Source organism: Neolamprologus brichardi, chromosome 5, assembly GCF_056152115.1.
Source record: "Neolamprologus brichardi isolate AB-2024 chromosome 5, ASM5615211v1, whole genome shotgun sequence".
NCBI classification, from domain to species: Eukaryota; Metazoa; Chordata; class Actinopteri; order Cichliformes; family Cichlidae; genus Neolamprologus; species Neolamprologus brichardi.
In genome coordinates, this window is record NC_142108.1 from 5,919,793 (window position 1) to 5,934,067 (window position 14,275).

General features: G+C 42.0%; 1 protein-coding gene across 7 annotated transcripts in view; it reads left to right on the forward strand.

Annotated features, from left to right (window-relative positions):
• Window positions 1-999: 999 nt before the first annotated feature.
• sema3fb (sema domain, immunoglobulin domain (Ig), short basic domain, secreted, (semaphorin) 3Fb) overlaps window positions 1,000-14,275 on the forward strand; it is a 60,199-nt gene continuing 46,923 nt past the window's right edge. For all 7 annotated transcript variants that reach the window (XM_087840544.1, XM_087840545.1, XM_087840542.1 and 4 more), the window contains exons 1-2: window positions 1,000-1,424; window positions 3,343-3,524. In XM_087840544.1, the coding sequence (XP_087696670.1) occupies window positions 3,407-3,524 (118 nt within the window). In that variant the 5' untranslated portion in view covers window positions 1,000-1,424; window positions 3,343-3,406. The remainder of the gene's footprint in view (window positions 1,425-3,342; window positions 3,525-14,275) is intronic.

The window sequence follows — 14,275 nt, forward strand, 5'->3', positions numbered from 1 at the left end:
GCCATGTCCCTTGCCTACAGAGATTGTTATTCACTTTATGAATCTTTTAATTGTGCAGTGCATCATATATGATAAAACCCCCAAATTCTTGGTAACTTTAGATGAACAAATCTTTATTTTAAACTGTTTAAATTTAATATTAAGAAACTCAACCCCCCTGAGTTCTTTTTGTGCCCAGTCTGTCACTTATCATCTTAATTACTGACAGATTCTGAAACAGGTGTTTCATAGTTTTTTCTTGAGCACTGCACAACTTCCCCAGTCTTGTATTTCCCTGTCCCATCTGTTTTTGAAGCATGGAACTAGCTCCAGCTTCGATGCATGTCTATTTTTTTAAAGGCTGTTTTTCGACATTTGTCTTTTGAGTTAAATTTGAAATGATTTGAAAAGTATTGTTGTCTGATTTAGTTTTCTATTTTACACATCTGTTTCTGGTTGGTATACAGCCTTTGAATTGCCAGTTTGTGAACACTTTCGGCTGTCTCATTGTATGACGTATATCTATAAAAAGGACCCTAATCGTTATTTTCTACTTTGTTTTACAGATGAAAGGATAATTATTTTAAAAAAAGACTGATGACTTATTACACTGTCATAACACCACTGAAAGCCCATAGTTAACAAATAAAGACCGGCAGACAGTGGTACGTGCGTTAATCCTGATCTTGTTTAAATAAGGTGTGGACCCCTGATAAAATCGTCACAGGGGGATGATCCTAAAACTTTCTGCTTTGATCTCTGTGTAATAATAAATGTTCCACGATGAAATGGTGATACAAATACACTTTCAGTCAGCTACGCGAGACCAGAGCACAGTATAAAGTCTATTCTCTGACAGCACACTGTGGTATGATAAGGTAGTAAATCACGTCCCCCCCCAGGCTGGCAGGCTCACTGATGGGCGGCTCGGCTTGTCGCTGCCCGCCCTGTGGGTGTGTTTAAGGCAAATGGGCCTCTGCATCCACCTGCTAGCGCCCTGCCTCCCTACAGTCAGGAGCGCCCAACTTTCCGACAGAGCACACGCTACGCGTCTGGACACCGCGGGGACTTTTCTTGTGTCGAGCGGCTTTTCCCCCCCACGGGATGTTGATTGTAGTCGTGCGACGACAGCATCCAATCGACTCTCGGTCACGCACAAGGTTCAGTTAGGAACATTTTCTCCCTTTTTATTTTCGCGCAACTGTAATTTTTCTCATTGTGTTCACTGACAACTCCGGGGCCAATAGACACGCAGTGCGCACAGGTACAAAGTGCCCCCACCCCACCTCCACCCCACTCCTGAACGGGGTTCGACCAGAAAGCCGCGCCGGGATTTTCTATTGTTATTACTGCTTTCAACTTGGAGAGAGAGGGAGTGATCGATCTGTTGGAATTGGTTTGTTCAATGACTTGCAAGGCTGAACTTATATCCGGAGACCCGTGAGGTAAGCCTGTATGGACTGTTCCTTTGTGATTATGTATCTATGTATTTATTTTAGACTTTATTTCCTTATTATGAATATCACGCAACATGTTACCTGCATACAGGATCGCGCTTTTTTTTTGTCAAATACTTGAATTTATGATTGGCACCACGCCTTACCGACTCTCTCATTTTCTTTTTGAAACAATGAAACAGAAACAGCAAATTATGATCATTATTAATTTCTTTTGATCGGAAAATCAATTCCAGCGCGATTCATTATCACTGTTTATTTAATAGCTGTGCAGTTTACCGTGCGCTCTAATACCGCACCAGACTGTTTACAGTTCTGTCGTCCATGTGTAGCCAAGACTGCCAGTCTGTTACACACATTTCAGCGTGTTTCAGCAACATTCAACATTTTTGCATGAAATTTGTTTTATTATTATTATTCATTGCCGAAGAACACATTCATACATGCACGTGGATGAAGTTGTATAGTGTTATATTTATATTTACATACAATACAACACTGAGGAATTTCCCTGTGTCACGGTAACTGTGAAATGTTTTAAAAAAAATGTTTTTAATCGGCAGCAAATGCAGATGGTTATTTTCTTGTCTGCTGGATTAAAGCAGCGCTGTAGCCACTGAGCCCTGTCCATCCAGATTTTACTGGTTTCCGTCTGTAAGTTTTAATGATTGCGTTACATTTGTTCAACACATGTCAGTTAATAAACTGTGAAGAAGCTGAGCGCATTGACCTTTTCTTCTTTTAAGCTATTTGGACTAATATGATGTTCCCATGACTAAAAGTGTTTTTGTTTTTTTGTTTTTGTTTTTGTAAACTTTTGTATTAATATTTCATATCACTGTCTATGGCATACACATTTGTATTTTTTTACTTCATGGTACGCTGTCTTTCGCAATCCTCGGTGTCATCTGTGAGCGGTGCCTTGTTTGATTTCATGCGCTTGTGCGAAGGAGTTGGCCTCTCTCTTAGAATAAACAGCTGGATGGTTTACAAATTGTAAACAGCCGAGGTTTAAACAGCTGCTTTTACTCATAAATTCGCTTCAGCCAACCAGTCTGAAGACTGTTCTGCTCTGTTGAGGTCTCTGAAGGTGCTTTTGAGGTGGAAATTCGTCCAATGTTTGAAGTGTCGGTGGTTTGTGCGGAGAGGAGATACGCAGGCTGTAGGTGTCCGGTCAGTGAGCTCAGGGAGGCTTTATGGGAACAAAGGTGGAAAAGAAAAGTTTTGCAGGTAAAGAGGTAGCCTCATACACGAGTATTTCTTATGGTCACTCACATATGTGTGAAACATCAGCTGCTTAAAGGTGTCTATACTTCATTAACAATTAATGTCACCACCTTTTTTTTAGTTGTTCAGCTTTGAGGCTGTCATTACTTGCAGGCCTTTTTTATCAACAGCTAAGACCTGAGATGCGTCAATCACAATGTTATTTTTGTGCTATTTTCCTTAAGTAAGTGTGAAGTTGTGGTATAGCCTGGCATTAGGTGAACCCAGTAATTACAGCGTGGTGTCATGATGCAGGAATGCATTCTGGTTGCGTGTAGAGGAGCAGAAGAAAAGCTTCAGTGGAGTCAGCGCGATCCTGCCATTATTTTGTCGCGCTCTGAAAAACAAACATAATTTTTACCAAATGGAAGCAATGTGCAAGTCTCTAAAAGTCTGGCTCCTTTCCATTGGGACTCATCAGTTTAATGAAGCTCCCAGAAATCTGGGCGTAAACTCCGCACCTCGGTGCTGTGTCGCCCAAAACTCGCAGTGTGATGGGGCCCTTGGGAGATACAGATTTGACGCGTCACATAAAATTATAAATGAAAAGCAGGCTCACGGTGGCAGATTCTTTTTTGGTTTTAAGTGTAAAGTAGAGTCAGCATCTTCTCTTCTCACGTGTTTCTTTTTGTCCCTGCAGATTTAAAAAAACAAACAAAAACAAACAAAAAGCAGCCTTTGGAGCTACAGGAGGTTGGTCCACCATGCAGCTGGACGGTCTGTGGACGGTCCACACCCTCCTGGCACTGTGCGGCTTGGCTTTTGGGAACCAAGTGAGCAATGAGCCACTGGCCGCGCCCCGTGTCTTCATCTCTTTTAAAGGTGGGAACCTGAACTGCTCTCTTCTACCCTCATCTTCCCTCTTGCTTCTAATTCTTGGTTTACTCCTGGCTTTCCTGTGTTTTAGTCAGTGCTGGTTTTTCCTCTGCCATGAGTTTGCTCACCGGCTCACTGATGAAATGACAGTTGTGCAACTGGAGTGATTGTGGCTTTGATAAGTTCTTGGTGGTTTTTCAGAGGAAGAACTTAGAGCATCACCAGAGCAGAGCTGTGCAGACCACAAACAAATCATGCAACTCTCATACGCACGCTGCCCCCTTTCCTCAGACCTCCAGGCATCATAATAACCACCAGATGCTCCCACTGGCCTGTATTGCACAAATACAAACACGGAGCAGATGCACATATTGAGAAATGTGTACGTCTCGCTCATTTTGAGAGCATATACATGATTATTGTTTTAGTTAATCAAATGCGGTGTCTTTATCTTCAATCTTCTTTAGTACCGAATCTCTAAATTGGAGCCACAAAGAGAGATGGGATAATAAGGAGCATGTAATAACTCCATAGCCATTATGTGATTATTCTCTGGTGAAGCAGATGCACTTTGGGAGGCGGGGGGAGGTTGTATTTGTGCGTTCCATCGGCCATACAGATTAGGTGAGATGGTCTTCCGGGTTCTCCGGGGTGCACAGTGAGAGAGAGGGTATTACCAAGAGCAAATTGCCAGGATCAGCCAAGCAGAGCGACATCCCCGGGGCCTGTCCTGCTCGCAGATCAAGCCTTTGATTAGCATCCAGAGAAAAGCTCGGGGAGCAAGCGGCAGCTCCCCTGTTTGCTTTTGCTTTCTTCGTTTCCCAGCGCTCCCTGGTAGTACAAGTTGACTTAATTAAGTGGACTGGCACAGTTCATTGTCGAAGGCGTTTTCCTGCTTTAATCAAGTGGGATTTAACACACCAGTGAGCTCACATCCCGAGTTCAGCAGTTTTTTCATTTTCCAGATATCATCTTAGTCAAAGTGCTGTGTTGTTTTAGAGAGAACTGTGTAAATTGTTTGTGTGCGTGTGTGTGTTGTTGTTTTTTTTACTCTATAAGCTGTTCTGTGTCCAGTGAGCTTGTGTATAGGTTCATCTTTGGATGGCTGAACTTATATATTTGAAAGCGACAGACTACAGGCGCTGTTCTTTGGCTGACAAGGAAAAAGCAGGGCACTGCTGCTTACCTGTGTATGTTTGCCTCTCTAGTCAATATGAATTTCACAGTCTACTGCTACTGCCTCTCTCAAAGGAATGCACCCCCCTCTCCATTCAATATTATGACTCCCTCTGCCTTAATTGCTTTTTGAGAGGGGCCTTGTAGTCCTTACCTTGGCAAGCTGGCTGCACTTCCCCTGATGCATCATGATGTGTAAAGTTTTTTGCTTGAGCTGTTTGGGAAGGCGGTTTGCCTCTGAGCGGCGGCATAAATGGAACACAGCTTGAAGACAAGTATGGGCAATATGCAGGTTTTTTTATGGTGAGACTGCAGGAGGGTATGAGTTAATTTTCAGGTCCCACTTCATAATTATTGATCATTATGCCAGTGAGTCACCCTGTGAAGAAAAATCTTAAATTGCAGCTATAAAGCTGCTTGTCTGTGCTGAACTAAACACATGTTTCAAACTGATTAACTTGGTAGCAGAGCAGCGAGGTTAAGAACCATGACCTCCGTCTGGGAGGCCCTCACTTCCCTATTAAAGCAGGTAGAGTAAATCATGGGACCTAATTGCTTTTGCCTTTCCTCCGTGTCGCGTGTGCAGCTTTTATAGCAGGAAAACACGTTCGACGATGCTAAAATAACCCTCTCAGTGTACTTAGAGGACACGGGAAGTTGAACAATGTATCTGCTCGTATGCATTTGATAAAAGATTTGTGTTTGCAAAATCGAATGGATAAAAAGTCTAACGGATAAACTTTGCAAGTAGACTTTGTTCAGGATTATCAGCTGAGGAGAAAGGGCAACTCTGGCTGAAGAAGCCTTCCTCACTTTAAACAGCAAAAAGCTGTAGTCAGTGTCAGATGAGCAAATTGGGGACAAAGCAAACCCATAACAACTAATCAAGTGACTTTTTTTTTTAAGTCGACTGGCATGATAGACTCATATCAGATAAGTAGCTTATTTACACAGTGAAAGTTTTATATTAAAATATCTTCCTGTTTGGGGACTGAATCAATTATGGTTTCAATAACAGTTTTTAACACACAGTAATGCACGTTTTCTTCTGTTTTAATGATTTTAATGGAGACATGCACCCTGTGGAGATGAAAACCTGTCTATTGTAATAATCACTTTCTGGCATCTTTGAGCTAAGTTATCTTAAATAAAGCAACCAGTCTTTGTTTAACACCAGATACAGAACAGTTTGAAAATGTGTCCATTAGTGAAGTGATGTGTATGTGCTTTACCCTTTTCTCTGAGACTCCCAAGTCACGCAAGATCTGAGTTTCAACAGATCTTGCGTTTTTAAGAGTTACATTTTTTCTTTTTTTTTTATCTTTTAAATGTTCTGCTTATATCACGCTGTGTTCCAGAAAACATGGCATTTTCTAAATGGGCAAAACACTCCAGGGGGAGGGAAAAAGTCATGCTGCTTCTGTTGGCCCACATTTCTGCTATAACATGTTTCAGTTCCTGCATAAAGTAGATCCAAATCTAAATCCATACTAATGGCTCTGCTATTCTGGGCACATGAACTTTAGCCTCATCTGGGCTGCTGTGAGTTCATACGCTTAAAATAATTGCAGAACATCACTTAGGCTGTGCTGTGTTCTTCAAATGCTTTAAATGCAGTTGTTGACATAACGGGCGTGACCGGTGATTACGAAAAAAAAGAGAGAAGAAGAAGCCTTTTAATGTAAAGTTTTTCTTAGTCTGCTTAATTGCTAAGGCAGACGGCAAACGTCAGCTCAGAACAAACAGAGGCACGGGGTCAAGAGTCTCCATGCAAATTTTCACTTTGAAAAGTCAGGCCAACATAATCTACCGCTGAGGGTGGAGCCATGTCTTGCACCACAAAAGAGCACTTCAGAATTATCACCTTTTGGAAACAAGCTTCTCACACTTATCTTCAGCAATGCCACTCTGGCCCGTCAGTGCAAGTAAAAAGTCCTTTAAATGCCATAACATCATCAGGATTACAGCACACTAGCCCCCACCTCCTCCCTCTGACTGCGCATGAGGCCAAAGCCACCGGGATGACGGCAGAATGTGGGTCAGCTCCGCTACAATAAACAGGCTCGCCACAGGCAGTGCAGGTGGCAGTAAGAGAAAGCCACTCTGGCTCATCATTAAGCCACATATTTCTCATCTGCACGCCCTCCTGTGAACGGCAAACAGCGGGCTACTATTTTTACCCCCCAGGAAAGTCTGTAGTCTATATTGGGTGAGAGTGCATGTGTGTTTTGGTGGGTGGGTGGGTGGCAGCGTAGAGGGTTAGAAACTTCCCTTTGAGGTTAAATGCCAGGCATTCTGGTATGTGTCAACCCGTGTTATGGGGTGGTTATGTTTCTGTTTAGCTTTTAATTCCATCGAGTAACAACAGATGAGGATCAAATCTGAAACTGTCATGCAAAAAGCAGCGTAGCAGGGAGGTAGCTGCTTTGATAAGTCAGTAGTTTGATATCGCTTCGACTCTGGGCTCGGCCTTTTACAGCCAGCCTGTCACTTGTCTAGTAAATGTTTAAACTGTTATTGCTGTTGTTCACACAACACATTCCCATGGTCACTTTCTTCTTTGGAGCTATAGATTAGTGGCCCGAATGAACCCAGGCTTATCGGCGTGCATGTTTGAGTCTGAAGCCTTAAGTGTTTATTCAGCATTGATTGTTTCAGTGACAAATGCAGTTTAAACCTTTGATCTTTTGTATTATTACTTGTGTATTTGCTGACTGTAATAACAACCTGCAGCTTCCCTTTCAGTTTCTTGATGCACGTCTGACTTGTTTCAAGCATACTGGTAGAATTTCACCCTCGCAGTAATATTGCAATGGTGCCCGACCGCATGCAGAAGCCACGAAACCACTGACCCTGTCGTCTGGGGCTGCTGCTGATGTTTTGCTGTGATCTCTAATTACTGTTTGCGAGGCCTGAGTCCATATAACCCCACGGCAGTAGAGTAATGACTGAAAAAGCACTGAAAACCACTATTACTTTGGCCACGTCCCAGACCTCAGCTTGTCTCCACAGCAGCTAAGCTCAGTTATATTTAGTGTAAAACTCTCTTCTCCCTCGGCAGCCACACAGAAGTCATTTGTGGCGCTGTGGTTAACCACTAAACGCAAACGGCCAAGTGGTGACGGTGGTTTAAGTGCAAGTGTAGCTTGGTCCGGAGCAACTTGCGCTCTGCTGCGATCCAGCTGTCAAAAGTGTCACTTAATTGTAACGTCCAACTTGGCCTGGAAACCATTGACTTTTAATTTAATGGAGTAGGTGTAGAGAAGAGTGTGTATATTAAAGCAAAATGAGGCTGAGCCCGAGCCCGGTGTTCCAGGAAACGGTGTTAATCCTCCGCTGCGATGTACATGACTTCAAAACATTTGTATTTGTAACGGCCGCTCCTTAAACTTTATGGGGAAAATTTGTCTCTCATTTATAATCACTGCTGAGGACTTTAGAATTCACACATTTGTTTTAATTTATGGACATAACTTCTATAACTTCACGCGTGTGATGAAACACATTAAGTGGGGATTTGTGCTCAAGCAATTAAAAGCTGAGTTCATGTTAAAATAGGATGCAGCTCAGCCTGAAATCTGTTTATCTCTCTGGCCAAGCTAATTTCTGAGCACAGCATGGTTTATTTTCACTTCATTGAACTTCATTTAAATCTTTTCAGCAGTTGGCTTAAATGAAATGTGACTGCTGGTCTGCAGCAGTCCTCATCCAACTTTAGGCATGAATGCTTGTCTGGTCACAGGTAATCAGTGAACGCTTCACAGCGGTATACGTCCAACGGCCTCAGACTGAGAGGTCAGACTCTGGGATCGATTATCTGTCTGTCTCTGCACCCCTGCAACCTTAACTCTGCCCCCTATTTGGTGGATGACTGATGGTACTGTGATTACATTTTATTTCTGGACCACTGATTCTATTGTTTTGATTGGAATGCACTGAAGATGAAAAATAACAGCGTACTTTTCACTTAAAGCACAGCGTCATTAGAATTCGTGTCTGTGGATAATATTTTAATGTGATTCGCAATGAATCAATATGTGTTGCAGGTTCTTATTATTCTTTTCTCCAAGTTTTACTCACATCCGTAATGAAAAGTAATGTAATCTGTAATGCATAATAGCTCTTAAATGTGCTAAGAATTTATCTTCATAAAGTTTTGCAATTGAATGTATTCATCTGTTGGCCATAGACTGCAGTACTGCAGGAGACAGTGCTCCTGCCACCATCACCCCTCTACTTGTCAGGTATATGTGTGGGACAGACGTGTGATATTCCCTGAAAAGATGAGTCTGTTGGCTCCTTTCAGCATGTTGCCCCTGAATCCAGCAGTAAGCTGATGCCCCGTCTCTATCGGTGCCAATTTCCTTCTGCAAATAAACTCGCGTTCACAGTGTCATCTCATAGCCAACCGTTAGCTCTGTCTGAGCCTCCCACCCGGCGCTGATGCTGCGCCTCCTGGAATATGTGTTTTATCCTCTCACTGCCAATCGCTGTTAAATGCGTACAGGCTTTTCTTTATGATGGTCCATGAATTGACTCATTGTGTTTCAGTGTTATTGAATATAGCCGCTTGGCACCTCTGCTTGATTCTAATGCCATATGGCTGTGAGGTTGTAAAGAGTATCACATGCTGCTTGGGTGGTCCTAAGGTTTGATAAAAGAGGGAGTAGTATCATTGCTGGGATTCTCTTTCTTCAGCATATGGTTACTGGATGTAGTGTGTGTGTGCAGGTGTGTGTGTGTGTGTGTGCAGGTGCAGAGTTGTTAAGAGAGAACATTGTTCTTATGCTTCTAATGATTGTGGGCAACCACTGAAGGTGACAGCTGATCCCCCACGCACCACTCCCATCCACAACCAGTTGTGCTGCCTCTCATTGAGTGTCCTTCCTGTTAAAAGGGGGATTTTTCATTCCCACTGTCATCAAGTGGTCATTCATTCAAAAAAGTATATCCAACATGCTGACTTTCAGTTCTACCAAATTCTATCTGTGACTTTCTGCACATATTTATACTGCAAACCTGCTCATATGGATAGTATGCATTCAATTGTTTTATAGTGTTGGTTGTGTGTGTATATATATATATATATATATATATATATATATATGTGTGTGTGTGTGTGCTTCTTTTTATGTCTGCCGAGAATTACCAAATGAAATTTCTTTACGTGTGAACATATAATCACAATAAAGGACTGTTCTTCTTCTTCTTTCAGTTAGTTGAATACATACATACATAATTTATTTTACAATAGGTCTGTATAATATTAATTAATTTAATGGAATCTGATCAAATGAAATTTACTTGATTGGTATGCAGTTTATGCGAAGCATATTTTCCAAGCATATTGATTATTATTGTTGTTTATTTATTATTATTATTTGAATAAATAAACTTTTGATTTTATATATTTCAGTTGCATTTTACTCTTAAAATTATTGCTTCATGTTTATGAGAATAAACAATATTGTTTTTAGGGTAGGGGTCTGATTGATAGGATCTTACAATATGAAGCACCTGGAAGTGACTGTTGTTGTGATTTGGTGCCATATAAACAAAGTTGAGTTGAACTGAATTAAAAATGGTTGCTGTAACCAATTAACAGTTTAGCTACTGGTCATATTGGGTAAAGAAAAGCCTGAACTAATTTTAGAAGCCTGAACTGGTAAATAACTCCACTCTAACCATAACATATCAAAATAGCTGCCACATAGTCTGTTCATTAATTTCAGCTCAGCTCTAATCGAACTCTTATGCCTTAATGTCCTTTTTCCTTCTACTACTTAGCTAACTTTCTCTGGCATCAGAACTACAGTAAATGCACGGGGACTTGGGTGTTTTGGATTCCTGGCGTGTCAGCGGCGCTCTCTTTTTGCATCTGCAGTATGAGATCTGTCATATCGAGAGCGGGGCGTATGTGCTTTGGTCAGGGTTTCACCTGTGGAGCAGCCTTCTGAGTCAGGTTACGCGGTCTGTCAGTGACTCGCCAGTGAAACCGAGATGGTCTCTCAAAATGAATGAGGACCCAGTGTTGTCTCTCCATCTTGTCTTTCAAGGGCATGTTGCTGCATCTAATGCCGCCACCCAATGCCGCCACCCTGACTCTCCTCACAAGACTGAAAAATACCAACCAAACTGTCCAGATATGGTTGTAATTTTTTCTTTCTTTCCACCAGTATCTGTTGCACATATGTTTTCTATTTATGGAACTGTACACTCTTCCATTTTTTTATGAAATTGCCAAAATATGCAGGTTTAGAGCACTAGAGATCTCAAATCGAGCAGAGGACGTGGTTATGTCACAGTATGGACAAATGTGTTGGAGTCGTAAATTATTTTGGATGTTAAAACCAAGTAATGAGGTTAGATGATGTACTTTGTTAGTTCCTGTAATCACAACAAGCTGCCAGGGTAAGGTTTTACTGCCAACAGTAACCTAAAACTTCTCAAAGGAGAAAACCATCAGTCACCCTTTGTTGTCATTGTACTACATTTTCCTTTGTTGAGGAAACTGATAATAGATAATGATGTAGCATTCCCAGCCTTGACATCTTGGTTACCTGGTTGGTATCTAGCACACCTGCCAGTCTTCTAGGCTCGTCCTTTCCAGGTGGCATAATTAAGACTTCCTGTGGGACTTCATGTCTTTTCTCGCTTGTGAAAACAGGGCATTAGCGGAGACCGGATGAACAGGTTGAAGACTCAGACTAGCTTTGTCTTTGCACTGCTGCTGAGGCTGAACATTGTATATTCTTAGCACCAGTGTTTCTCTTGTGGCAGATTAAGGTGTCAGGGAGAATAATGGTCCAGACGGCTTACACAAGTTCTTGGATCCAGCTCAACCTGCGCCCGAGTTTCACAAAAGGTTTACGGTTTCGAATTTGGCATTGTGTGTTTTCCTTTAGGAAAATGTAACTCAAGAGAAACATGGTAAAAAAGACAGGAAGCTTTACACAGAGGTGTGGGAGTAAGATAATGAGATGGGTAAAATGAATTCAGTGGTTGTCCAGGTGAATGGCACCTGCTTTGAAGTGCTTCTTTGTCTTGTCATCTGGCAGATGGATGACTTGATCCCTATCATGGTCTAATACTCACCAATTTCTGTTATCTTAGATCATCAGACAGAGAATTGTCGTTGCTTTTTGAGACTTGAAACTGTGGATGGTATTCAGGTTTGAGTCATTTATCTGCTCCTGAACACTTCCCTTGAAGCCAGCCTGTCAAAGCACTCTTTTCATTGCAGCTCATCCAGAACACTGAACCACCTTGTCTTCAACCTCTGCAAATTCACCCCGCCACCCCCAACGCCAACCCCCTACCGGGGCTGTATGTAGACGTTCATATCATATTCAAAGCACAGTTCTGCCATACCAGCTTTTGAAGGTAACAGTCCCTTTCCTCTCCTGCCTTGTACCTCCTGGTCTGTGACTTTAGTCCTGCACACCACCCCAAACTTCCCTGGGGTAAGCTGCAAAAAGACACTTGGCTCGCTTTTTGCTGCAAACAGCCAAATCATCACTTGTTCGCTCTTGTTCCTTACTTAAGGCTTCCGAATGGTTACCTCACTCTAGCCTAAACAGTAAAGTCAGTCCATGTCTGTAGTTGCAGGCTTTTAACGTTATCTCTTCACGAGGTATCTCATATCACCCTCATATCAGGACGCTAAGTAAACAGGAGTTGCTCAGGAAGGTCAAGTGGGAGGGGGTGACCCAGACACGGGAGGTCAAGGCCACTGTCACCTTCTGATCTACAACCTCAACATTATTTCTCACCCTCTGACGCTGGGGGGGAGTATTTCAGATGCCTCTTGCAGACTTGGAACTCCTAAGATGAGCTCTTTTTTTCGTCCCTGCAGTAAATCCACCATAGCTGAGATGGTGCAATGGTTTCAATGAGGCCCCAAATTGCTCCCGATGGTCAGGCCGCTACCTTTCATAGCAGCTCTCTGTGTGTGAGGTCGGTCCAAGTACTTGAGCACTTTGGACAATCATAGGTTTACTATGTACAGTATGAAATGATTTGTTTTACAACTAAAAGATACTGTAGACCATTTATTTAAGTAGAAGCACTGATAGGACGCAGTTAGTGCTCAGGTAAAGTATGTATAGTAACCATGATAAGGTAAAAAATATTTTAAGTATTAAAAGTGATTGCAAATCGATTATTGTTACTCATTCATTGACTTTGGGGCAGCATTTTACTCTTGGAATTAGTTGAAGATTTTTAAAAAAACAGCGTATTTTGAGATTTTTGTGTGTTTTGCATGTAAATTAAATAATCTGAAAAGCACCTAGTAGCACAAGCTGTCATATAAAATCTACTGGAATGAAAATAATGTTTATTTCTGATATGCTGTGAAAGTGGAAGTAGCTCAAATTCCAACTTGAGAACAAACCATAAAGTTTGCAAATATATTTAAAGGTGGTTACTTTTCACCTATTTATTTTTCTAACAATACGCTATATTTACATTTGATCATATGAGGATTAGTTAGACTGTTCAACAAGCAAGCGGCTACTTTCTGAGTAAAGTTTTAAATAAAGTGTTTACATTTGGCTCCTACTTAATCTTTGTCATAATAATCTTGATGGAGATTAATGTTGAAAAAAAGGTTTTGCAAACATTAGGTCATGTTAGTGAAGCTGACGTAATCGCTGCCATGTAGTTTAAGTCATAACACAGAGTTTTTAAAGTGCGGTGTACAAGAAGAGCATACATCCATGAATATCTTTTTCAGCTGAAGCCCCGGCTCCATTCATGATGTATCAGTGCAGTTGGCTGCAGTGATGAAACTGGATTATTTCTGCTGCGCTGTGACTTTTTATTGGGGTTTCAGAAAATTTAAAAAAAAGTGATAGTAAGTAAATCCATTTGACCTCTTCAGATCCGCATTTAGTGACAAACAAATGTTCATTATCAATCACCAGTCACCCATACTGCTAGGACAAAGTAGAGAAAGTCGTCTGTGAGATTGGAGTGCAGAACACAGAAACTGTGCGCTATTCAGCTCACAAACTGCAGTCAGCAGTTCACCTCCCGCCTAAAACCTTTCACCATGTTTAGACCCTGCTTCCCACCTCTTCATCCGATCACTGATGAGGTCATACATTATTCCACGTCGGTAAGGGGAAATGAGGCCGTTTGGAAGACACACTGAAGAGTTTAACCCATAAGAGCACTCGGGCATAATACAATGCATGCACTTTGATGTCTTTGTTGTGGTGTGGTTTTGAAATGCTGATTTGGAGATTTCTCTTTTGCATGTTGGTGGAGTAGGTGTTAATTGCAGAGTGTGGGGACGGACTTTTGATCCCACCCATTGAGGATGGGCCGGGGCGGCAGTGACCCCCTGATAGGCTTGTTTTTTTGTAAATGTCCCCCCTGCGGTGTTGTGTCCTCTTGATTGGTGAGGGAGATGAAAAAGGGGGGACCCTGGCATGCAAGTCCCCTTGTTGTTGTTGTTGTTTGGCGTCGCCCACACACTCTTCCCCCTGTGAAGGTCCTATAGCTGCAGGGGTGTTTGTGTAGGTTTGCCTCTTATTCATAGAAGTTCATTCACATTCTGGGAGACCTGGGGGTGG